A 27,152-nucleotide genomic window follows, 5' to 3' on the forward strand; every position below is an offset into this window, starting at 1 on the left:
TAAATGTCAACGCTGGTGTGTTAGTTTGCTAGGGCTATCATAGCAAAGTACCACAGACTGGGTGGCTTAAACAGAAATTTATTGTCTCATATTTTGGAAACTAGAAGCCCAAAATCAAAGTGCTGGCAGGACTGATTCATTCTGAGTGCTGTGAGTGCAGGATCTGTTCCAGGCAGCTCTCCTTGACTGTCTTCTCCCTGTCCCTCCACATTGTCGTCCAGCTATGCCAGTCTTAGTGTCCAAATGTCTCCTCTGTAGAAGGATATCAGTCGTACTGGATTAAGACCTGCCCTAATATCTTCGTTTTAACTTGATTACCTCCGTAAAGGCACTATCTTCAAATAAGATTACATTCCTAGGTATTCAACATATTAATTTGGAGGAGACACAATTCAACCCATAATCTAGGGTATATAATATGAAAACATTACTGATTTTTTAAGAATGATTATTTGGACTCAATTTTTGTTACACTTCGGGAGTCAAAGAAGTAAGTAGAATAACACACAATTCGTAAAAGTACAGCCATTCCCACAGATGATACAAGCCATTCACATACTGTGGTACTCTCATCAACTCCAAAGTCTTTAGAAAAACTATTTATATGTTAGTTCCAAATTTATAGCTCAGAGTCTCTTCAAATTCTTTTATCCAACTTCCTTCCTGACATCTCCATTTGGATGTCTCACGGGTATTTCAAACTGAATATTTATAAAACTGAATTCTTAATTTTCTTACTCCCTGACCCTCAAACATATTTTGTCCACTCCAGTTTTCTTCATCCTTGATCTTCCCTTTCTACCATTTTATATGCAATCTGGCAGCAACTCCTGTCAACTTTATGTACAAGGTATATTTTAAATCTCTCCATTTTCTTTAATTTACTACCATCATTATATTTTGACTAGACAGATTCAGTTGCTTCTCTTCTATTTTCCTCATTACTCTTCTTGACCATCTCCAGTAATTCTCCATTTACAAGCCAGAGTAATTTTATACAACGCAAATTGGACCACATTACTTTTTTGCTCCAAAATTCTTTGGTAGTTTTAACACTTGGAACAACTATGTCTCACCTACTATAATCCAACCACACTTGCCTCATTTAGGATTCTTAAGCCTGCTGTGCTATTCCTGCAGGAAGGCCTTTACCCATGCTATTCTGATGGTCTGGAACACTCAATCCTGAGCCCTCATGTGGTTGGTTTAAAAATCACCTTCTTGCTTTAAAAATCACCTTCTTGCTCAGAGAAGTTCTTGTGTTTCTTTCTACTCTATCTAAGCAGAAACTTCTTCCCATTATTCGAGGGAACATAATTGCTTCATGAATAGTGTGCATCCCAAATCTCAAACTCTCATTATATCTTTGGCGTTCCTCATTAGACTATAAGCTCCAGAGAAGTAGATTTATCTCAGATATATGTTCAAGACAGATCTGAGATTTATGAATGTATAACATTAGCATGCATGCACATATCAGTGACATATTTGAGTTCCATTTGCTTCTAGATTTCTTTGGAAAATCTAGGAGATGGAATAGTGCTTCCCCAAGGGTCTCTTTGGTTTTGTTTTGTTTTGTTTTGTTTTTTTAAGGTAGAGGGGAAAGAAAAGACATTGGACATAGTTTTACATTAGTATTTGTACCTTTTTAAATTCTGTTTGATATATTAGCCCCATATTAGTACTTGGTTGATAGACTATTAAGCATGACATTCTCCACTTTAGCTATAATTTTTTCCTGGAAGCTCATTTAGGGTAAATCACTTGAGAAAACATACATTCTTTCCTTTGCCTATTTGAAAATAGGTCAAACATAATATGAGGGTATGTTGGGAGTCTCTAAAACCCCTTTTTGTTTCGATGATCACTAGAAGGATTTATAAAAGTCAGAAAAGTTATACTTATGGTTACAGATTACTATAGCAAAAGGATACTATTAAAACTAGCCCCACCAAAAATGGGATGGCGTCCAGGAAAGATCAGGTACAAACTTACAGTTGTCCTCTCCCAGTGGTGTCCCATGGACAGAGCTTAATTCTCCCAGCAACAATGCGTGACAACATATGAAAAGCAACAATGTGTGTCAACTAGGGATGTTCGCTCAAATCTTGGTGTTCAGGGTTTCTACTGGGGAGCATGCAGCACCCACATGACTGATCTCAGCTACTCAGACCCCAGCACCACCTGAGGTCAAGCTAATGACTCAAAGCCTCAGTCATTCGCCATAAACCACATTGTTAGTATAACTATCTGGCATAGAACAAGGTCTCAGGTACATAAAGACACTTATATCAGGCAGGAAATTCCAAAGACTCAAAAGTTATATTCCAAGAACCCATCAAAGGCAGGTCCTGAAGATCTTTGGAATGTTGAAACACAGATTTTCATTAAAGAACACTGAGGAGATCAGAACAGTGAAGAAAACCAGTAGTGAGAAGTGGAACCTTACTACATTTTAAATTCATAAAGTTTTTTTAAAGAACTTATATTTGATACTTTTATTTTAGACTCTGGCTTCCTTCCACAACAATAATATGGATAATTTCCTATAGATGTTAATCTCCAGTTCCCATTACTTAGAATAGGAGGTTGAGAAAAGGAGAGAAGTTGTTGGTTTGCTGTTGTTGTTATTAATGATTCTTGTTTGTTTGTTTCTTTGTTTATATTTTGGGGTAGAGGGAACATCTGAAGTTAGCGGATACTGGGGCCATGATCCACTTAAAGATTCAGATGCAGGATGACAAGAAGGTCAAGAAACTATCCCTCTACGGATGGGTGACTTAGACCTAGGGAGAAGTGTTTTGTAGTACAGTTTCTTGGTGGTTAGAAAAACCACACTTCAGGGATACCAGAGTTTAAGGTTTACTAGAGATTAAATGAGAAAGGCTAACTGAGATCTCAGAAGACAGAGCTAGAACCCTAGCTTTTGTATCTAAATCTAGAACCTGAAATTCAGCCATTAACAAAAAATTTCATCTCGAATCTAGACAATTAAGCTAGCAGATAAACTGGGAGATACAGCATAGAATGCCCAATTTAATTTCTGTTGTAAAATTGTAAAATGTCGACCATCAAGGAATCAATTAGTAAAGTTTGCTGAGTGGATAAATGAATGACTGAATGATATTTAAAAGAATGACTGCACTGAATGCAAAGCTCCAAATTCAGGAACGGAACTGAGAGATTAGGAAGCCATAACTGAAATTAAAACTCATGGAGAGTGGGTGCAATACCACTTCAGTTCTCTTTAAGTCTTTGTTTACAAGACTTAAAGAAATGTGAACATTTCAAATGTGGACATTTCAAAACACATGCATACATATACAGCCACAAGCTATTTCTTCAGGTAATTCCTGCAAGGGAGGACAAAGCCAGAGAATGAGGAGGTCTGAAAAAACAGAGAAGAGAGAGAAAAAAGAGGGTGCAAGAGAGAAAGAAGGAAGGAAGGAAGGAAGGAAGGAAGGAAGGAAGGAAGGAAGGAAGGAAGGAAGGAAGGAAGGAGGAAGGAAGGAAGGAAGGAAGGAAGGAAGGAAGGAAGGAAGGAAGGAAGGAAGGAAGGAAGGAAGGAAGGAAGGAGGAAGGAAGGAAGGAGGAAGAAAGGAAGAGGAAGAAGAGATGATCACAATGAGTGCCATACCCATTCTGTGTGTCTCCCTGAGTTCAAGTGTCGCTGTTACCTGATGTGAAACATGATTAGGGCTCTTCCAACAGGAAAATCACTTTTGGATAGAACCTCCTTTAATATAGCGTAGCACAGGGTAAAAATCCCAAAAATGATTTAACTACATTTCCTTCCTGGAACTATACATGGATCATCTAATTGAAATATGGAAGTTGACTTTCATAAAAAACAAAAAACAATTAATTTACAACTGACTGAGAGTTATGGTTATTAAGAAAATTCTAGTCAGGCCAAACCTAAAACAGATTTAGCATAGCTTTGTAGAGAAGAGATAATAGAGATCTTAGTGTTTATTTAATCTTGCTATGAGGTTCGATGAGGTTATGGATGGGAGCTGAAAGTCTGCAAAAACTGCCACAACAAAGGCCTGAATGATGTAAACTTTTATAAAGTGTTTTCACTTACTTGGCAAATACTGGGGTTTGTTTGCTTGTTGGTTTGTTTGTTGGTTTGTTTATTTTTCCATTCTCAGAACTTCTGCTATTTTCAGACCTCTTCATGGCATCATCATCAGAACAAGTGATCCAATGCTGACATCATAGTGGTCCTCTAAATTTTGTGTTTCTAATACTGGAGATACTTTTCAGGTTTAATTTTTTTATCCTACCTCTAGAATTTGCAGAAAATTTTCTCTCCACAGGTCACCCCCGGTTCCACTTGTGCTGTCTTTGGCCTAGGAGGAGTTGGCCTTTCAGTCATCATGGGTTGTAAGTTGGCTGGTGCATCCAGGATCATTGGAATTGACCTCAACAAAGACAAATTTGAGAAAGCTATGGCCGTCGGAGCCACTGAGTGCATCAGCCCCAAGGATTTTACCAAGCCCATCAGTGAGGTGCTGTCAGAAATGACAGAAGACTCTGTGGACTATAGTTTTGAAGCTATTGGGCATCTCGAAACGATGGTAAGAGCCAAGTTTAGGGGAGCTACACAATGCCCAGGCTATTTGATCGTGCAAGGTAAAACTCATTTTGTATCGCTTTATTAACAACCAACTATGGAAATACATGTTAGGCAAAAACTGGTAACCATGAAGCAATTTTGCCTAAAAAGTCAAAAGCTTATGAGCAGGTCTGCATGACCAAGTTAAGTATCACGTCGCACCACTCTCACTTGACCAGAGTGCAAGGCAGCCAACCTCTAGACAAATTTTTGTGTTCTCTTCCTTGTATATGTGGATTTCTTGGCAAAGGTGAATCCATCTCTTATACTTTAGCAAGCTAAACAGCACAAAGCAACTCCCTGAGGAGAGATAAGGAAGAGACCTAGGTGGAAAAGGGACCATTCCAAATTTGGCATCTCTTCCCCCAAACCCATGATGTATCCAACGTCTTACTCTTTAAACCTTAGCTGAGTTTTTCCTTATGTGAATTCCCTTAGAATAGGAACCTTCGACTTTCTCAAACATGCCTGCACTGTGGCAGCCATGTAGGTCTGAGAAATAGGTCCAGACCCTGGGTAAGAAAGCCCCAGCCTGGGCTAAGGTAAGGAACCTTGGAAATATGGGACAAAGTCTGTCTTGCTCATGGTCAAGTAGCAGATTCAATTCACTCCAATACTTTTGATAATTTATCAATAATTGGTCGTTAATTTACCATTGTAATTTTTTTCTAGTGCCACTTAGAATTATTCCATACCAAAAAATAGTATTCTAGGTTGTATGTTTACAGAACCAATCTGCAATATTGGATATATTGTGAGGGCCTGTGGATTTACAGGTGATATACTGATGAACATTGATCTCTGAAAAATTCCAACATCCATTGCTGCAATCTAGCAACTGTTCAAAACTTTTAATGAAAAAAATGGAAGGGTGAATGACCAGAAAATGTGGGGTTAGTTTTGGAGATGCCATAGGGGGAAAAAAAGAGACTCCTTTATCTTATATTTTAGTATTTTATTTAATTTTCAGACTAACAACAACAACAACAACAACAACAACAACAACAACAACAGTCTAGCTTAATTGATTTAGTGTAGTTAATTCAATTTAGTTTAGTTCAAATGACTTTCCAAGGCTTATCTGAGATGGTGATATTGGTCTAAAAATATCACGGGAATTTTCCCTGGATTTTGATCCATGGCACCCTGAAAATGCCATGAACATTGACGACGATAATTTCTGCTTTTTGACCTAAGGGCAAATGTATGAGTTAAATTAAGACTAGAGTTGTGTTGAGAATTTTTAAATGCAACCAGAAAATTAAAAGGATGCGGACCTAATTTAGTGGCATGACTTGGAAACTCGAAATAACTACTGGAACTCTGATAGTATGTAGGGTATTTATTAGCCCATGAAATATTATAAGATGTAAGAAACAGTCTCCTTTATTTTAAACTCAGATTGATGCCCTTAAATCCTGCCAAAAAAACTACGGGACCTGCGTGCTGGTAGGTGTTCCTCCACCAGCCAAGATGCTCGCCTATGACCCTATGCTGCTCTTCATGGGACGAACATGGAAAGGATGCATTTTTGGAGGTAGGGAAGGCAGAGCCTCTGGTCCAGGAGTGGTGACTTTAACTCTGTTGCTTTGACAGGTGAGAGAAGTCAATTGTCTCATCATATCTCCGTTAAAGGTCTTTCTTCCAAGGATAAATATGAAGTGATCTAACATGGGACTGTGACCACAATGATACAAAAGAAGATTGCCCGCCCATTAGCTTGATTTAGAGCTAATATTGGCGGGAACATTTTTAATATTAATATTTGCAACTCAAGTTCTTCAAAGGCCTGAATGTGAGATACCAGCAATGTCTCTATGGGGATGATTTTATGGGACAGGAAGTGCTGATTTAATCCATTATTTTCAATATACACGAGAACATGTATGAAAATAGAATTTATTCAATTCACAATAGCAACAGCAAAAAACACCTCTGGACCCAAAGCCAAAATAAACAAACAAAAAGGGATTGTTGCATTTAAAGAAACAATTGAGCTTCGCACCAGAATGATTGACACAGACAGTATGGTCAATTCTCAGTCCTGGTCTTATATGAAAAATTGGCAGGATTTGATACAGCTGGTGGCTTCCTTTTTCTCAAACACTCTCTTCACTTAGCTTCTAAACATTACTTTGATGTTTGTTGTTCTTGTTCTTTTTCTTCCACCTACTTCAATGATCATTCCTTCCAAGAATCTCTGCTGGATCCTCCACATCCTCAGATCTTCAATTTTGGTGTGTCCTAGTGCTCGGTCCTCAGACTTCCTCTTCTTCATTTACATGTACTTCCGAGGTACTCTCCTCTGATCTCATGGCTTTAGATACACTCTATTTATAACTTTTAAGTATATATCTTCAGCCTACACCTCCACCAGAGTTACAGATTCATATATCCGATTGTTTACCTGACATCTCCACTTGAATATTTGATAGACAAACAAACTTAACCTGCCCCAAACCACTCCTGATTCTACCATCTCCACCCTAGCACTCAACCTATTCCTCCCACCATCTTCTCATCTCAATAATGATGACTCCATCATTGATCAGGCCCCAAGCCTTGGCTTACATTCGTTCTCTTATACAATGAATATTTCAGCAAATCCAATTGGTTTTATCTTTAAATAATACCGAGGATCTGACTATTTCTCAGTAGCACCATCACTTGTCCAAGCCACCATCACCTCCTTCCTGCAGTATAGTAACTTTTTAAATGGTCTCCCTGCTCTTGGCCTTTGCCCCATATGGAAAATTTCCCACTGAACAGCCAGAGTGCAACTGTTAAAATGAAGTCGGATCAGGTCATGCCTCTCTCAAAACCCTCTAATGGCTTCCTTTCTCACTCAGAATAAAATCGTAAAAGCGACAATGGCCAGAAGGTCTCAGATGATCTGGCCCCCTGCCCCCAGCTGCTGCCGTTCCTCTGTGCTCGCTGTGCTCCAGCCACACTGGCCTCCTCGCTATTCTCACTTGTCAGCACTCCACCTCAACACCTTTGCATATCCTTTCCCAATATTCCTGCCTAGATCATTTCCCTTATCTTTTTGCCAAAATGTCACCTTATCAGGTAGGCTTTCCCCGAGCTTTATAAAATAGCATTCATTCCCTGGCCCCTTTCCCACCCCGTCCTCCAACGCTGCCTATTACCCCTGCTCGACTTTATTTTTCTCCCTTGTGCTGTCACTGCATGATGAGCTCTGCATTTGCTTTTTCATTTTCAGTCTCTCTGCATGAAAACAAGAGGATAATCATGCTTCCTGAGAGTAGGGACTTTGTATGCTTTGCCTCTGCTGTATTTCCAGCCCCTGACATAGTGTCTGGTAGTAGCGCATACCCAAAAGTATTTACTGAAGAACTGAATTTACTTCTAATGTTCCTGAATAACCCATAATCTCCCCACATCACACAAATAGTCGAAGTGAGGAGGCTCAACTTATAGCTCTTATTGTTGCTCTTCAGTTCAAGTCTTATTTCCTCCAAGGAGCCTGCTCTAAAGAATTGCATTTGGACCCAACCAGTCTCTTGTTTTCGTACCCCAGATAATGTTGTGGAAAGAGAACAAGCTTTGGCCTTGCATTGAACATTGTCTGAGTTATGGGTGACCTTGACAAGAGCTGTAACAGCAGTGTGTTGGGTGGGCTCAGACTAGAATGGCAGGAAAAGAAGCGGAACTGGAAACAGTGAATTAGAGATGGTTTTTTTTCCCCTGTAAAGAAATTTTTCTATAAAAAGAACAAAGATATTGGGCAGCTAGAAAGAGATGGAGTCAAGAAGGTTTTTCTGAAGGGGAAGTTTGCCTTTGTTTCTTAAAGTGGGAGAAATATAGCTCATATGTGTGCTATTGAGAATAGTCCAACATGGGGAAAAGGTTAAAATGTAGGAGAGTGAAGAAAAAGTTATAATAAAATATAAAGATTGTTTAGTAAATTCCAAAGAGAAAATCTGTGTTTCTTTACAGGTTGGAAAAGCAGAGATCATGTTCCAAAACTGGTGACTGATTTCATGGCAAAGAAATTTGACCTGGACCAGTTAATAACCCATGTTTTACCTTTTAAATCTATCCAGGAAGGATTTGAACTGCTCAATTCAGGGAAAAGGTGCCTGGTTTTATTTTGTTGTTGTTGTTGTTGTTGTTTTTCTGGTGAGTTTAGCTCTTCTCCGCAAGTTACTTTTAAAATTCAATATTTATAAATATACCTACTTCTTTCCCTTTTATTTCTGATTCCTTAAGCTAACAAGATAGACTTAGTATATCATTGTCTTATATTAACCAATTGTTAAAAATCTTTTGGACTTTGGTTTTCTACACTGGATTGATTTCATTTTGGCTATTTTTATTTCATCGTAAAGATGCAAGCTTTCTCAAATAATGCTACAAATTTTCTTCATAGTTTTTGAAATGCTTTTTCAAATATGCTTTCTCTGATCCATGCAGGTCAGGTATTATGATCTTCACCATTTTCAATTGAACAAGCTAAGGTTGTGAGAGACAAATAAATAACTTGCCAGACCTTGTTGGGGTAGCACCAAGATGCAAACTCAATGCAAAGCTTAAGCTCTTTTACCGTGCCCTGGACTCCTTTGATGGAGCTGACAGGCTCCGAGCAAATATGGGTGCTCTTCTCACTGTTCTTGCTGTTTCTGAGGGTTGGGCGAGGGTAGAGGTAGAATACAAAAAATGCCCACAAACATTAACTACAAACGTCTGCTCATGGATGTCTAGAACAGCAATCAGAGAGCCTGTCTACAAGAAGAAATAGGATTTCACTCACTGGGTCCATAAACGTTCATTGAACATCCACTACGTGCCAAGGATTTGAGTTCCATTAGCAAAGGGACCTACCTGGACATTAACCTGAGATCCAAGTTTTCACTCAGTTTTCCCTTGAGTGCTTTTTCAGTGTTGTCTCTTGTCTCTACCACGGTTGTGGACTACCAGGCCATTGTATTATGAACATACATTCAACTCTTTTTAAGCAAGAAAACAATGGGTTAAACTGTCCGAACAACCTTTACTCAATTAAGCAAAAGAAATGGCTTAATATGACCAGTTTGAAAAACAGTTACTAACTGTTGTCCAAAGAAACATAAATTCGCTCTCAGGAACTTTGCGTCAAATGTCACCTTAATGCGGTGACTTCCAAACTGACCTTTAGAAACCGAAGCTCTTCAATGTCCATCTACTTCCCGCATTGTTCCACTCGAATGTCTCACTTGCATCAATTTCACCCCAAATAATTCTTCTACCAGAACATCTGATCTCAGCAAATAATGCCATATACTTTGCTTTTACAAACTAGGAGCCAGAGCATCACATGTGACCTCTTTTTCACTCTCGTCCACTACATGCAAACTGATGCTGAGCCCGGACAATGTAATCTCCAGTGTCTCCTCCAGCTTGCCTCCCCCTCACTGCCCATGAGCATTACCTAGTTCAGTCCAATCATCTCTCAGCTGGACATGTTAACACAGTCGTGTGGGAACAGGTCTCTCGTCTTCTGCATTTTACCATAGTAGTCAGGCCTTCACTAAGCTGCTGAAACTCAAGTTGCCCAAACTGTCAATGCCTTAGCATGGTTTTGGAAGCTCTTACTATACATTTATTAATCCATCCAGTTATTCAACAGCTAAAAACTTAGCACACCCTCTACTGCAGCCTCAGTGCCAGGCCCTGGGGATAGAGTGAGGGAGTAGGTCTCATGTCCTCCTATGACTTCCTAGGCAACCGGAAGTCTAACACCAGGGAATAGCCTTCCTGTACACACCTTCCTAGCCTTAGTCATGCTTTCTCTTCAGCCAGAAAATTCCCTTTCCCTTGTCAGCCTGTGCTTGTCGCAATTGTGCTGAGGCTTCAAGAATCAGCTCGGAAACCCTTTTCAGCGACCCACGAGAAAGAAAATTAATCGGCGAGGACCACAGCTTGGAAGGCTTTCCAACAGCAGCATTTACCTGAGGTTTCCTATACTGGATAGGAAGGATAATTGCTTAAACTGTTCTTGTTTGGAAGATATGGACACAAGTCACTAAAATGATCATTTTTACATTTCAGCATCCGAACAGTCCTGACGTTTTAAGATTCGAAGTGGCAGGAGGACTGTGTTGTGTAATGGCGACGTGGAGCTTCCCTTTTCACACGCACCTCCACTAGATCCTGGATCTGTTTCATAAATACCAGCAGAAGTAGAAGATTTAGTGAAGAAATGCATTCTTTATGAAATAAATATTTAGTTTTAGGCAAACACAGAAATTAGCCGGGGGCTTGGATCAACAATATTATAATTTTAAACATACATTTTCTGAGGTCGTGATGATATATTTTGAAAAGATACATATATATGGAGATTTTTTACAAAGAGTTTTACCCAACTGACACCAATTAGAGAAGATTTAACATGTAAAGATATGATACACGTATTTCCTAAAATTATATTTACTTTACTGAATATTATAAGTTCGGAAAAATGAATTGAGGATGGACTTTAACACTTTGTAAGCATTCTTATTTGGATTCGATTGTAAATATTTTTTAAGCACATGTTATAAATCGCATTTTGTTTTGAAATCAGTTCATTGCATGCTACAGATTGATTAGATTAGGAAAGAAAGAAAAATTTTAGGAAAAATCTAATGATTAACTTTAAGGATCATCCTTATATAACTGACGCCTTGGATTTAAGCCACATTTCATTGGGACATACATACTGTGCTAAAGTGGCTTGTAATTACCCGGACATTTCAGTGGTATTTTCTGAAATATTAATATAGGCTGGCAATAGACTCTTGCACCCTGATACTATGCTTTTAGTATGCTTTTAGTACAGTATCAGGGTGCAAGAATCTAATGCCAGCCTATATTAATAATACTATGCTTTTAGTGTAGCATCAGGGTGCAAGAGTCTATTGCCAGCCTATATTAATATTTCAGAAAATCTGCCTTTTAATAATATTATTTAAATATAGAATTACAGCTAGAATCACATTGCAATATACATCCTAATGTTCACTTCAATAAAGTAGAATTCTAGGTCCCCGGGTCCCTGTTTACCTAGTAATGACTCCGTTTAACAACTAAAAAAAATTTTTTTTTTTTTTTGTACGACTGCACTGGCATTACTATCTTTGTATCCATCTATGTATAACATATTAAAAATTCTTAATAAATTTTAAATACTTTACAAAATGTCTAGTGGCGATACATTTTGTTTGAATAGGGAGCTTCATTTTGTTATGGAATCTTGATTGGTTATGGATAAAGAATTAAAGCACTTGAAAAACATACAAAATCATTTATAAAGAGAAACAAGAAAGGTAAGCATAGCAGATAATGGAGGTTTAAACATAAGAATGTACTATAGTTCGGACACACCTGCTTTGATAGATTGCAAAATGTCCAGGTAGTTACGAGCCACTTTGGCACAATATATATGTCCCAATGAAATGTGGCTTAAATCCAAGGTGTCAAATTTTTTCTTTTACCATATTATCGATTTGGGTTTAATCTAGATTTGTGAAAAAATAAAGAAGGTGAAATACCTGAAGAGTATACGGAATTCCTTTGTGAAGTACCTTCAAACATCAGCTAGGATGAGCTATGGCGATCCTCACAGTACTTATAGTCTCAGTTTACAAAAATGTATCATATATTCAACATATATAAACACGTGATATGTATGCACATGTACGATCCTCTCCTAAGAATTACTCGGAGACATCTCCCTCATCCATTCACGGGGCCTATAGATAGGACCCTAGGACCTAATTCCTGAAGGATAAACTTCCCCATAAAACACTTTTTTAACCAGAAAAATACGTGAAATAAAGTGATGTTTAGCGTTTTTTAACCTCAAGTTTCAAAAAACATAATCAATAAGGATAACTAAAGTTATATACAAATATAGTTACATCGAAAGAAATAAATGCAAGAAAGAATAAACATGTACACACTCAGATCACAGTTTTTAAAGTGAACTCCACTTTATGCCTAGAGCTTCCTATAAATCCTATTTTTATAAATGCTACACATGTCACAATTTTATATATTTAATATTTATTGTGAAATTTTGTGGAATAATTTCTCACTTCTGAGCTTGTCATGGCCAAATAGTGAACAGAAGACCTCCTTCTACCATCTCGCCAGGGAAATCTGCCTATGAGCAGTTTTTCGAATCATCTGAAAACACTGGTTCTAAGGAGAGATCAGGAAATTGATAGTTTTTGTATGTTTTTCTTGTCAATGAAGCCATGAAGCAATGTCACTCTGAGTTCCGGGTATTACATGAAATAATAAATAAGCAAGAAATAGCTAGAGGAATGTTAAATGAAATATCCAGTTTCCAGTTTAAAAAGTAATCTAGAATTTAATCACTTCAATGATGTGTGAAGGGTATTCGTTCATTTGGCATTTTTTCCCCACTTCAACCTTGGACCAAGCACTGAGTTAGGTGAACAGCTGGCTCACAGTGATGAATAAAACGGATATGGTCTCTGCCTTTATAGAGCGTGTAGTGTAGCAAGAGACTCCTTATCAGACAGAAAAAGTTGAAAACCATATGATTTCACTCATATGTGGGATATAAAACTGAAAGAACAAGACAGACAGGGACTCAGACAGACAGGCAAAAGTCTCGTGGTTACCAGAGGGAAAGGGGGTGGGGGAGGAGGTACATTAGGGTAAAGGGGTCAAATATATGGTGACAGAAGGAAATTTAACTTTGGGTGGTGAACACATAATGAAATATGCACATGGTATTTTATTGAATTTACACTTGAAACCTATATAATTTTATAAACCTATGTCACTCCGGTAAATTTACTAAGGAAAGAAAGTAAATAAACATAGAAATATATTGCTTACATTTGTGATGTGTTTAATAGGGCGGGGGCCAAGGATGAGCTGAAGCGGGCCCCGTGAAGAGAGAGGCAAAACTCTCAGTTGAAGGAACCACACGACCAAAGGCCAGTAATTTTAAAAAGTTGAACATCTCCTACTGAGAACTGTAGAAAGGCCAGTAGAGCTGGTATTTGCCTCAAAACATTAATAAAATTGTTCCGTTTCATGAAGCTGAAATGCTAATTCCTTATGGATGATTTCATGCATTTACTTATCTCAATAGTCAGCTTCCTCACTCACTTGTTCAGGCAAGAACATGCTTTAGTTAATACCAAGATGGATATGAATCGATTTTTATTTAGAGGAAGAGAAAGACTGTACAGAGCTTTTCCAGGAAAGCTCTTTCTACCATGACCTCGACTCCAGTCTTTAAAAGTGCCTCCCGCCAGCATTTTCTTTCTTGTTTTTCATTCCTCTTTACATCTACGATTTTTAACGATTTTTAAAAATCGTAGATGTAAAGAGGAATGTAAAGATGTAAAGGTATTAGCTAATTACCTCTTTAGTAATTAGCTAAATGATGCCTCAAATACTAGTTTATAGTATTTACCTTCTCCGTGCACATACATGTGTCCATCTTTTTTCCTCACTTCCTCATAGAGTTGGATTCCCTTCACGAAAGAAAAGGAAAATCCCAGTTACCTGAGGCAACCAGCCTTAGGATCCAGCAGCTCTGTCTACCAGTCTTCTGACATTGCCAGTCACCCCACGGGCTACAGAGAAGGGACCGGTGCCTTTCCGGAGAGTTCAACCCTTTTTATCTGTAAAGCTTCAGAAGATAGGGACCATGCTCTAAGTTCTTTCTTAAAATAGTACCACGTAGCTCATTGTGTGTCCTGTGAACACTGTGCAAACATTCTTGGCTGACTTAAAGATTGAATTAAGAGGACCATGTATTTCTGGCTATCAGGTGTCCAACACACAAAATAAGTCCTCGTGTTAGCCGAAGAATCAAATGAGGCAGCAAGTCACGTCCTTGGCAACTGCTCTTTGAGGTCGTCAAACATTTCATTTCAAATTTGTATTTATTTTTCTCTACTGTGAATGAATAAGACTCTCACTTAAAATTCGAGTCAACATTCTAATTAAAAATAATGTTTATTTGAATTTTCAATCGCACATTTGAAAAAACAAAAAAAAACCCCATTTAACTTTGTTAGCATTTTATAACTTTCAATGCAAGTTTTGGCCAAGAATCATGATATGACAAACTGACATGCCTCAAATATAGTGCTATTTACTCAACAAACCCTTTTGTAAACACATTTTCCTACCAAAAAAATCCATAAAGTGCAAATGTTGTACTCTGAGCGTGGAGACAACTTCCCTCTAAAGTCTGATGTGGTGGCCTCATTCGGAAGGCCTGGGTTTAAAACGCTAAGCACCTGTTTCTTGAGGTCCAATCTAGCTCTAACCTTCAAAGTCTCTAATTAGAATGACAGCTCTTGAGATAGTCATAACGTTGGTTTGTCTTTACTTTGGAAAACAATACTTGGAGTGTCTCCCTAGGAATAAAAGGTGCTAAAGCACTTACAATGTATTTTTGCAAAATAGGGGCCCCACGTCAGTGCTTTCATCCTGCAAATGAGAATCATAGAAGTAGGCTCTCCCCAGGAAGCCGCCAAGGTCTTGGGAAGCACTTGGCTGAATTCAAGAGAAACTAACTTTCAAGTGAGTCGGCTTGATCAAGGAGTGACTAACCCAGAAAGAGAGACAGAGAGAGAGAGAGAGAGAGAGAGAGAACTGGGTCCCAGGACCTCAGCCCCAGCACTACCAGGGGGACCTATTTCATACCTACCTGCTTCTAGGATGCGTGGTACGGCAGAAGTTGCTCATCTGAAACTTTAACAAATTGTCACTATGGCATCCGGTATTTTCTTGAAAGCCAATTTTACCATATTCTGAGGTTTGCCTTATTTGAAGACTATTAAGTCTCATCTCTTTCCTCCAGTTGCTTTATTAAGTGATTAAACCACGGGAAATATCTCATGTTATCCAAATTATTTTCTCTAATTGTAGTAAGGGTAAAATGAAGATCTATTTCATTTAGTCCCTGGCTACCAGGCTGAGGGCTTCCATGGAGGAAGTCAGGCATGTTCCTTTGACATCAGAGCCTTGGGCAGTGTTTGTAGGAACAACAACTCCTTAAAAGGGGAAACATTGAATCATTTGCTGATGTCTCCCAATCTCACTCAGTTGACCTCTAATATGAGATCTCTCTACTTTTAAACAAGAATATTTTTCTCCTTTTCCAGAATATACATGATAGAAATATCCCCGAGAGTTCACACTTTGCCCTAAGAATAGCTTAGCATTTTCACCTCACTGACATGCATTAACTCCCTGGCTATGGGAATAACTACTTGGATCACTCAAACCATGACCAAAACGAAATCTTCGTTTTTTCCATAGTCGATCTAACTCCTGGGTTATCCACTTGGGTTTATGGCCTCACTACCCACTCAACCTAGAAAGCTGGGCGTCATGCTAGATTCTTCCCTCTACACCAGTCTCCACATGTAGTGAATCAAGACCTCTTGGTAATACCTCCTAAATGTAAATCGATTACTATCTCCCCCTCTTCCCTGCTAGCAAGTTTTCCCCCAGTCTGTTTCCTCATCTCCTGCCCATATTCTTGCAATAACCATCTAGCACATGTCCCTGCCTATTGTAGAATGGCTTTAAATTGGCTCATCCAAACCCTCAAAGCCTACCATGAAAATACCCTAAGTGAGAATTCTCTATTTCTGTTCTTTAATATGCCAAAAAGCTTTTTAAGAGCAAAGGAGGACGTAGCACCAACATCCTTCTTCCTCATCCTTTTGCCTCCGGCCTGAGAGCAGGATACTTCAGAGTTCCAGAATGAACGGATGTGTAGGGTGGAGAGAGAATGCCCTGGTCACTGTGAACCAGCTCTGCTTGGATTCCTGCTCACGTGGGAGTGATGATTCGGCCACCACCTGAAAGGGTGGATTAATGTCAAGCACAGGTACACTCTGTGCCCGGGCACAGGTCTTGTTGACACAGTCTCCTAATTTCCATCAGAGCAGGAACTCCTTATTGATCCCTTTGCCTTAAGAAGAAGAGGATTTGTCTTTCAGTGGCTTATTTCCCCTGAAAACCAAGACAGAGGACTTGGGGACAATACCATGGAATAACTGCTCTATGCTTCACTGGAGACAAGCTTAGTAACACTTTTGGAATAGTGACATTCCTCTAGTTAGATTTATTGTTTTTAAATTTTTGTTCACTCAGTACTCACCGAAAACGTAGTTTGTGTGACTGACTTAATTTTCCCCATTTTTAGAAAATCGTCGGTAGTTACAGGGAAGTTCTGCTATCCTATTATCTTCCTCCAAGATAAATACAAGAGAACCTTGGGAAGTTCCATGTACCCTGCTCTTGTCCTGTTGCCCTCAGACTTATCTTCCCTCACAGTCCCCAGATCTCTTGCTCAGTATGTGAATCATCCTGAAGGCAAATCTGGCCAGGTCACTCCTATAATTAACAGTCATTCGAGGGCTCTACTTTGCCTCCAGGATGTGCATATGAAACGAAGGGCCTTTGTGATCAGCCAGAGGACCTCCCACCAGCCGCTGCGCTCCCCACCACGCTCAGGCAACACTAAAACGCTTGAGTTCCCCGTGCACCCACCCTGTTCGGGTTTCTTTTTTCTTCCTGGATTTCTCCCTTCTTATTTCTCTTCCTAGGATATTCTCCCATCAAGTCCCCCTTTGCTAGCAAATACCTGCTCATCCTTTGCATTCAGTTTAGCCTTTATGGTCCGGAATGTTTCCTCTGATCTCAGTGCCCCTCTACTCAGTGCCGCCTGGGTAACGAGTCTGTCATTGTGCGCACCACGTCGTATCGTAGTATTCTGCTTATGTGTTTGTTCTTTCATGAGTCTCTTCATCTATCTCCAGCTGCTGGCAGAGAGGCTAACTGTAGACATCCAATAGTGTTTCTGAACTAAATGCATAAGTGAAAGGCTCTTGGTCCCATGAGAACTGGATGCCTCTGCAGGACTTAGAAAGGGGCTGCAGATGGTAGTATCTAGCTAGGCCAAAAAGTTATGAGCGAGTTCATAGTTAAGACAGAAGGAGAATCAGAGATAACTGCTCTCTGTCGCATGTGCCTCAGAACACTTTTCCAGCTGCCTTGTTAATTCTCTTTTCCAATAGAGTCGAGGAACATGAAGAAACAGCTGAAAATCTGGCGCTCATTGGAGACACCAAACCCTGTGGGACAGGTGTGTAACTCAGTCAAACTACATCCTCCCACTTTCGTTGTGCGTGACCGAGAACTGCATTAGGAACAAGAGAAAATGCATAGAAAACGGTCTGTTACTCAGTATGTAAATCACCTTCTAGCTTACAAACAATTTCATAGACTGAGGGATTATTAGAGAGAGTGCTTAAATCCTTCCAGTGACTCCCAGTCTTCCTTTTATACTTTATTTACGTTTGTAACTTTTCCATCTCACTGAATTGATCTCATTCTCCCACGGGAAATTCTCTAATTCCTCCCACAATTCCGGACCTATAATTTGTTCTAAATAATAAATGTAGGTTAAAAGAATGGTTTAGTTCAGCGATCCCTAATGGTTTGCTTTGGCGGTTGCTATAATTGTCATTTTATACTCTTGTCTTTCTCCCTCATGTTGGTGAACTTCTAACCCAGTAAGCCAGAACCTAGAATTTTCATACAGTTCTGCTCACCCCAGGTGGTCACTGCTTATTGACTCGTCCAGTGAATACCTGAGGGCAAGGCCTTTCTCAGTCAAGATCCTCGCAGATTGCAGTAGACTTAGAGTTTAATTGAATAAAGTTAATTAACGGGGTGTTTTTAGAAGTACAAGCAGGGTTAGTCACTCCAACAAGGAGTAAGTATCCAAAGTCTCACTATAGTGGGAAAGTGTAATTTCCCTGAGGCCTGAAGGTCAAGGGCAAAGGAGAGTTACCAGAATCCAGCAGGAGGTGGAGCCATAGCAGAAGGACTGCCTGAGAGCAATAGAAGAAGCTGTCACTGACCAATGAGGGTGGACGATGAGGAAGACAATGATTAAGCACCTCAACCTCTTTCTCCTGCTGCCTCTGACCTTCTGCTGGTCACTTTTTGACTCCAACCAGCCAGAATCCAGAAGGGAGAGAGGCTGTGCGGGTCAGCACCCCAGGGCTTAGGTTGGATCTGAAGGGCAGGCAGAGTATCACAGGCTGAGGACACAAGACTCATTCTCAGTTTTCTCCCCAATACCTATCACAGTGTTTGTCACCTAGGTCCCAATAATGTCAGTATATAAGTGCCTCCCTTTGAAGTACATTTGAGCTTTGAACAACGTGGGTTTGAACTGTGTAGGTACAATTACATGTGGAATTTTTTCAATTGGCTCAGGCGGTTGAAACTCCCATTTTTCAAGGACAAACTCCGGGCTGGGGTCCATGTCTGCAGAGGGCCTGTGATAGTTACACGGGGATTGTCGACAGAGCGGGAGGTCATTGCTTTACGTGCCCCCTGACCCCCACCCCCTGCACTTTTCAAAGGTCAGCTGTATTTAGAGACAAATTAGGCTAATTCATAAGTGACTGAAAACTGCTAGTGAAATTATTCACCACCCAAAGACTGGTTGACCTGACCATTGGTCTCCTTTCTATCACTAGTGTTTTTTTTAACGATTTACAACCAGTTCCCCTTTTATTATTATAACCCCCTTGTTGACTTCAGGGTTTGAAATATATGTCCATTAAATGTAATTTAAAGCAATTTTTATTAATCAAAACCACACATTGTCACCATCTTCTGGTCAGCATAAAATATGTAAAGTTACCACACTGAATTTATACAGCTCAATAGAAAGAAAAGTGCTGTGACATTTTAGTTAGCCTCTGAAGTCTTATGAAGAAAAAGACAGATGCTTGTTTTGTATCCCAACTTGTCCTTTGCCCTTGTCACTCCCTTCTCAAAGTGTCAGGACCCTCTAAGATCAAGAACCAATGCAGTAAGTCTTGAACATCAGTATCTGGTATTCTGTCACAGAATGAAAGCAATCGAGAAATTTTCAATTGACCGTGTGACTGCTACCTCCCGTTTCATAATATGAGTGTATCATGTATTTATTTATGAATTTATTTATTTTTTTGGACCTATAGAATAATGCTTTGCTTAAAAGAAGAAGATTTGGGTCTTGAAGAGCAAAGCGCTAGGACAAGAAGAACTGCTTTCTCTACCTTGATTACCTCACAATCTCTGAAACACACTTGAGTCACTAAACAGGGCATCTTGCTGTACAGCGTATTAGGTCACCTTACCACTCGCTATGTAGCTGGATCTCTCGTTTCTCTGAAAAATGGGAACGAAAAACCTTGCTCTGTGAAAACCAAGCTTGGAATTCTATGTATTTTGATGGCATTATTTTGGGCATCAGCTTCAGGATTGATTACTCTTTAATATAAGAGACTTCTGATTCTGGGAAGAAGTAAAAACTTCCTTCAGTAATCAGAGTTCTGTAGCTATTACAGGCTCAACGTTAGGGAAGTATTGAGTTTTCAGTCTGTTTCAGATCTAGAATTGGCTGGTTTCTCTCTTGAACTTTGCATACATAATTCAGCTTTAGGGATCATCAAGAACAGAAATATTTTCATCACTAACCATTAACTTTTAGTGGTTAATCCTATGTCTGATTAGCTTGGCTTCCATCTACCCAAACTTCAGAAATATGGTAGAAATCACTACGACAAACTGTTCAGCTATAACAAGTTTTCCTAAAACGAGGATGAAAATCTGCGGTCAGAGATCCTTTGAAAGAAGGGCCTTCCGTGTAGGCTCGGTGCTTCCTAGGCGGGATGCGGGGTTTCAGAAAACAGCGCAGTCAGCTTTCTTACAAGTGTGTAGCACAGGAGTCACGTTAAAGTTCAGTAGTGGAAGGAATGTTCCAGAAGTGGCTGCAGTAGTATGAATTGACATGGCACTGGTCTCAGGAGAGCCAAAGGGGTCCCTTGCCTTGGTCACAGCGGAAGAGTAATATGTGCTCATTGTACATGGCTGTGTGTGCCTTACATGCATTTTGGCTTTCGCTGCTGACCACACGGCAAAAAGAGACTGGGAAAGAAATCTAAATTGGGCCTTTTTCTTTTTGCATGGACTTGTGTATACTGAAGAGCTAGCCTTCTTTTCCAGGCTGGGAATATGGGCTTGGCTAAGTAAGGAGGTATTTCTCGGGGTTGGGGTAGAGGTTGAGAGTGGGGGTGGCAATGCCCTTCCGAGAACACAGGGACGTGCTCTTGATAGACACACAACTCTGTCAGGGTGAAGGACCCTTTCTAATGGCCTTTGAGATTTTTGATGTTATGACTTAGATGCCCATGTGTAGCAATGAGTAGAGAGAGTGTGTGATGGGTGCGTGTGTCTCAATCTTTCTTCACCATCACATGAACGGGGTGAGGGTTGATTCATGAAGCCCTGGGAGCTGATCCAGAAGAAAGTGGGTGAGACTGGTGCTCTCGGTCTCCAGGGAGCAAAGAGAGAGTCTTATCACCTTTAGTACACAAGGCATGGTGCAATACGTTGGTCACTCAGCTTATTTTTCCCCGTCCGCTTGCTACCAGACGTGCAGATGCTTCACATAATAATCAGACATGTAAGTCAAGTCCTAAATGTCACATGACTGTCTACTCTCTTATTTATGTATATACTTGTGATATAGCCCATGGAATATGAAGCCCAAAAGAGACCCTTTTGAGAGAGTAAACATTGCAAAGAGTCCTTACTCTAGTTGACCTATGATGTATTCCTAGTCCCATCCCACCACCTTAAACTACATGGCCTGGAGAATATATGCTGAAAGGAAAAGAGTTTTAGGTATGGCAGGGCATCACCTCCCACCCCCACACCTTTTCTCCCTAACATCATGAAGTAGAAAGATTTAAAATCTTCCAACTCGGCCCACGGGATAACCCAGTGCCCTCTCACTTGCAGTCTTGGAGGCTCCCTGGCAAAAGGCCTGGGAAAACCAGAGTGTGAGGCCGCCACTGCAGCTCAGTGCAGCTCCCATTTCTCCTGCCAGAAAGAGCCGTCAGGACCTGGCTGTGACCTCCTGGGATCCTTTCATAAGGAATGATCGGGAGTGGAGTCTCTCTGCCTGAAATCCCATCATCAGACTTGAGCTTTGGTCATTAGCAACTCTGAGGCTTCAGTGTGCAGAGAATACGTAGGGTGGGTAGGCAGAGCAGTAGATACCTATTTGGTGTCTACTCTTTGGAGGTCCGAGAAGAGAAGACGAGAGGTCCGGCGACCATTTTCCTTAAGGGTGACATGCAGTTTCTTCTCTGTAAAATGGGCATAAACCTATGCCCCATCTCTTTGCTGGGGTGATGGTAGAATGTAGTAAAGTCAGGGAGGATAATCAGGCATCAGTGGTATCCGTGAACTCCGAATCCTTATGCTTGGAGCCAGACAGCAGTTTCATCAAGAGGTTAAAGAGACCACAGAGATATCGCGAGGAGCCGTGAGAAGTGTAGGATGGAGGGTGCTTCTTTCTTTAGCTCTTCACCTACAGAGCCCTGCAGACTTCATCGCCACCTCAATAAAATTGTGGCCTCAATTGGATCACAGGCTCAGCTTCAGGTTGACTCACTAGTGGTGACATTTTTGGCATGTGCATCCTGTGAGCTTAATTAAAGCCTTCCCAGGTGCTGTGGGGGGAGAGGGAAAAGGGAGATAAATGATGCTGACATGAATGTTTGTTTTCATTAGTCAGTTCTCACTATTGGTTTACACTTAAGTCTCTTTGTGAACTTGACTCATGTTGAAAGAAAATCTGTTCGTCACTCTCATCCTCTCAGCATTATGTCCCCTGACACTCCTAAGTCACATTCCGCTATTTCTGATTCTCCTCCATGGCAACTTTCACATGCAAAATATGGTTCTTCAACTTTTACATGACAAGGCTGAGAGATTACCCAAATTTCTCAATTGGAAAATAAGCCAAACATAGCAAAACTGGATACACAGATTTTTATGGGAAGGAAGACTGAACCGATAATAGTGTGGTAAGCAGAAGGCAGATATTACTTTAAAAAAATAATAATAGAATTATAGCCTGTGAGAATTGGAAATGATCTTACAATTCTTCAAATATATCCTCCTTGTTTTATAGGTGAGGAGGGTGGAGAATAACGATGCACAGCTGGTTAGTTCAAAAATAAGAACAGAGAGAGGAACCATGGTCTCTCGTTAGTGTAGTTTCTTCTGCTCCTCTCTGTGAGACACCCTGCTTCCCAGTATCAGGCGTGTCTTTTTATTATTAAGCTTTTGAACAGAAAGAACTGTTCTCTGCTGCTTGTGGTGAAAAGGTCAGGGAATCTTCCAGCCAAAAGATTCTGGTGGAAGAGCTGTAGGAGTCATCCCCTGAGAACACCCACCAATCCAGTGTTGAACTTGTTCCCACTGGGATTTGCCAAAGGGTTGTATAATCTCTGCTGGAATTATGTAATCTGCAATCCAAGTCTGCCCATGAGTGTGTTTTACTGTTCGACAGCCAGCCTGGGGAAGTTGTTCATCGTTCAGGCTGAACTACCACTTTCTAAACTCCCTGGCTCTGCCTCATGGGCCCTAGAAAACGGGTCGGGTCTTTCTTCCACTTGCCAACCCTTCTTCGGGGAATTAAAGATGGATGTCAAATGTCTTCCTGACCTTCATCCCAAGCCTCTACCAAAAGACAGCAGGGTCCTGTTAAAATAGCCATCGGATCAGGTCACGCCTCTGCTCAGAACCTTCCTGTGGCTTTCTATCTCAATTACAGTAAAAGCTGGAATGTTCTCAAAATGGCCTCAACACTCCAATGACTTCTTCTCCCATTGCTTCTCTGATCTCTCCTCTTCACTCCCATCTTGTTCACTGTGCCGGGTCCATATGTTTTCCTCAATGACCTTCGAGCCTTCCAGGCAGACTCCCACCTCTGCTGTGCCCTTTGCCTGCATGGTCGTCCCTCATACAGCATTGTGTCTGTCTCTGTCAGCTCTGTCAAGTCTATGCGAAAAGAGAGTATTCTAAAGAAGGCCTTTCATAACCACTGTATTTGAAATTGTACCCATGTCTTCTCCCATGAAATTCTATGTGCCTTCCCTGGTGTATTTTTTTTCTCAGCATGTATCACTAATTCCTTGTGTAAATGGCTTATTCATTTTGTTTCTTCTCTGTGAGCCCTCACTGAATGTAAGTCACATAAAGCCAGCACTGATCCTAATTTGCTGTCTGACTTTATTAGAGATGCCAGTCCTTGTCTTTCTGTTAATCTTCCAAGAGAGTCTGTGGTAATTTGTTACAACAACACAATCCTAAGAGAGTATATTGTAACTGGCAAAAATCATCCTCAGTCTAAATCCTTCATTTTAGGGGTTAAATTACTTGGCAGAATGGTGAAATCAATATTATTTTTTAAATATCTAGAAAGAACAATAAATATAATCTTCAGTAGCAGTGAATGGAACTCTGGACCAAGATTTCAAATTCTGAGAGCAATTTTGCAAACTACTCATATTTAAAACCATTAATTACTATTCAGTTAGCATTTCATTTTGTTATTAATAATGAAGCTAAAAGTGTGGAGGGAGTTGAAATGCCTGCCAACATCTCTGTGGCTGTGGAGCGGGAACCTTGCCGTGAAGAGCACTGTGAGTGAGTTTTGTTTGCTTGTCTTCAGAGGGTCTCAGGAAATAGTCTAAGAGAAGCCAAAATTCTCACCACGAAGATGGACACACCTGTCCCTTCTGTGAAAGCTGAACTACAAACATTCAGAATGTCCCACAAACGTTTTGGTGACTTACTTTAAATAATTTTGATGATTTGCTTGACTGAGAATGATATTGAAACACCAAATGTTCATAATACTTTAGAATAATACATTTCAACAAAGTAAAGATATAACTGAAAATAGTATTTTAATGATGGAGATTTCTCCTCAACATTTAAAAATATTTTTTATTTTTTATGAAAAACACAAATTACTGCTATCTATATCTAATATTCATGCAATGCTTAATTTGCTAGGTGCTTTGCATATGTTGTCTCATCAAATTCAATTCCTGTAATTAACAAATAAGGAAGGTATCATTGAACTATTTAATCAATTTGCCCCACAGTAAAAGTAGCTTTATCCAATATAATAGAAAGTCTTAAAACGAGACTTGGCAATCACATTCTTTAATAATTCATAAGTACTTGAAATTGAGGGTTTCCAGTTCTGAATTCTATTGTCACATTGTGGTGGACAGAATTCTAAGATGATTCTAGGCTTCCTACCTCCTGGTGTACATGCCTTGTATGAGCCCCTACATTTAAGTGTAGATGAAACCCTTGAATATGATGAGCTAGTTACTCCCTTGATTAGGTTATGTTAGGTTGTCTCACAGCAAATGATGTTGCTTTAGTCACTCCCATGATTATGTTACATTTTATAAGATGGGGGATGCGGGGGGCAGATTAGAAGTCAGGAGATTAGAAGCATGAAGGGACCTATGGAGGGAACCATTCTGAAATTGTTTCTGGCCTACAGATGGCAAGAGAACAGAATCCTTTGACCATAAGGAACTGAACTTAGCCAACAACAACGTGAACTTAGAAGAAGACCCCAAGCTCCAGAGTGGAAACTCAGCTGATATTTGCTTTCAACACTGAGAGACGGAGCAGAGAAATCAGTTTAGCCATGCCCAGACTTTTTATCTAAAGAAATTGTGAAATAATAAATAGATGATCTTTCAAGCCATTAACTTTGTGGTAACTTGTTACTTGAATAAAAATTAGTAACAGAAAATTAATAAACATGTGAAGAAAGGGTTCATATAGTTGTAAGTCACCTATGACTGTATTCATTTTTTCAAGCAGGTTCTAACACACTTGAGTAAACTTTTTGTGTAATCAAGGAAATTTTTAGAAGGGGATCACTTTCATTTAGTAAGGACAGACTTCAGGGAGGAGAGGGAGTTTGGGGAAACCTTTTGAATGATGTGAAGGGGACATGTGAGGAGAGATGGGAAAGTCACTTGCAGTAAGATTCTGACTTGTGGGAAGGCATAGGAAAAACTGACAATGGGATACAATTTGTTAACCTATTTTTTAAATGGAAAATTTTGTTTAATAAAAGATTGTGGTACAAGAATAGAGACAATGTCTAATATAATTTAGAAAGTCGTAATTATTGTCTAAATGTTAAAATTATTCCTACTGCTGATATATATGTAAAGGAATTTTAAGCATTTAGTCAACAATTTTTATAGTTTTGAAAATGTAACATAGACACCCTAGGGACTCCGTCAACAATTGGAGCCGCAAGTCCCTTCCTCCCATAGATAACTAATGGTTGGCCCTACAACGACTGTCCCTCCCATTCCCTCTGTTTATCTAGAAGAATGGGCATGGGTCATGAGTTTTTGTTCCAGTGGGGAGCATTGTAGCTCTTCTTTCCTTTCCTCTTTCTTTCCTGGCCTTGGTGGAAGCTGCAAGACACCAGCTTTCCCTATTTCCCTGGGGGAGAAAGTAATCTGATTCATGCAGAGACATAAATGATTGATATAAAACGCTTTCTACAAACAGCTCTTGTGGGAGGAGGAGAGTGAGATAGTGAAAAGCTAAAGGCAGGGTGACTAGTTTTTCTGGATCCTGTTCATGGGTGCTTGTCATCTCAATATAATTATTAAGGCTGCCATGCACTCTTAAAACTATACTGTTTGGATAATAAGTTACTTGCCAAGGCTGGCTAAGGCACAAGAGATGGAGAGACTAGGCAGTAGGAACACATGGGACACATATGTCAAAGGCTTCTGCCTCCAGAGCTGTCTAAATCCTCTGCTTCCACATCAACTCATGTATCAAGAGGGCATGAACAGTGGTGGGAATGGTACTGACTCCCACAACATATGGGGAATGGCAGTAGTGAAGGAAAAAGAAGTTAACTCACACATGGAAGCAGATAAATGGCAAAGAAGAACTCTGCCCTGAGGTCAAGTTCCATCATTGTTGCTGAGGTCCAGGTGTCTTCTTTCTCTGTTTATTGTTTGTTTATCTTTTTTCATTCCACGAGTTAATACATTCTCAATTTGTCATGGACATCTGCTTTATTTAATCTGGAACATTATTTTATTCCTTCTTTTTAAATTAATATCCATGAGTTGAGCTGTAGCATCCCAATTAGCCACTGCTCAGAGAAAGCATGCCTGCAATGGGGGAATGACAGCCACAGATGGAGAGATAGTAAGTAGACACAAGAGTGAGTTTCTCTCAATTGCATCCAGAAAGACCTCACCATCTCGGTAGATCATCACCAGAAGGCTACAAGATAGTTAACAATATACACATGGGAGAAAATAGAAGCTGAGAGAATGTAGGTTAACTATTCCAAGGGTCACTTAGTGGTAGAATGGGAATTTGAACCCCGAACACACAGCTTATGCTCCATAACACCTTCTTTTCCACAGCAAGTTCATCCTAGATTAAAAAAAAAAAAAAGTGCACAACACATATTGGGCGCTGTTCTAGGAAATATCTCTGTCCCCATGTGACTTACATTCAGTGAGGGCTCACAGAGAAGAAACAAAATGAATAAGCCATTTACACAAGGAATTAGTGATACATGCTGAGAAAAAAAATA

At 39.9% G+C, this 27,152-nt stretch overlaps 1 protein-coding gene across 1 annotated transcript in view; it reads left to right on the forward strand.

Moving 5' to 3' along the window:
- Nucleotides 1-11,205, forward strand: part of ADH7 (alcohol dehydrogenase 7 (class IV), mu or sigma polypeptide) — an 18,851-nt gene extending 7,646 nt beyond the window's left edge. The window contains exons 6-9 of the mRNA XM_011386159.2: nucleotides 4,323-4,583; nucleotides 6,023-6,158; nucleotides 8,582-8,720; nucleotides 10,673-11,205. Coding sequence (XP_011384461.1) covers nucleotides 4,323-4,583; nucleotides 6,023-6,158; nucleotides 8,582-8,720; nucleotides 10,673-10,697 — 561 coding nt within the window. The 3' untranslated portion in view covers nucleotides 10,698-11,205. The remainder of the gene's footprint in view (nucleotides 1-4,322; nucleotides 4,584-6,022; nucleotides 6,159-8,581; nucleotides 8,721-10,672) is intronic.
- The last annotated feature ends 15,947 nt before the right edge of the window (nucleotides 11,206-27,152 follow it).

The sequence above is a fragment of the Pteropus vampyrus genome, unplaced genomic scaffold, assembly GCF_000151845.1.
Source record: "Pteropus vampyrus isolate Shadow unplaced genomic scaffold, Pvam_2.0 Scaffold954, whole genome shotgun sequence".
Classification (NCBI taxonomy): domain Eukaryota; kingdom Metazoa; phylum Chordata; class Mammalia; order Chiroptera; family Pteropodidae; genus Pteropus; species Pteropus vampyrus.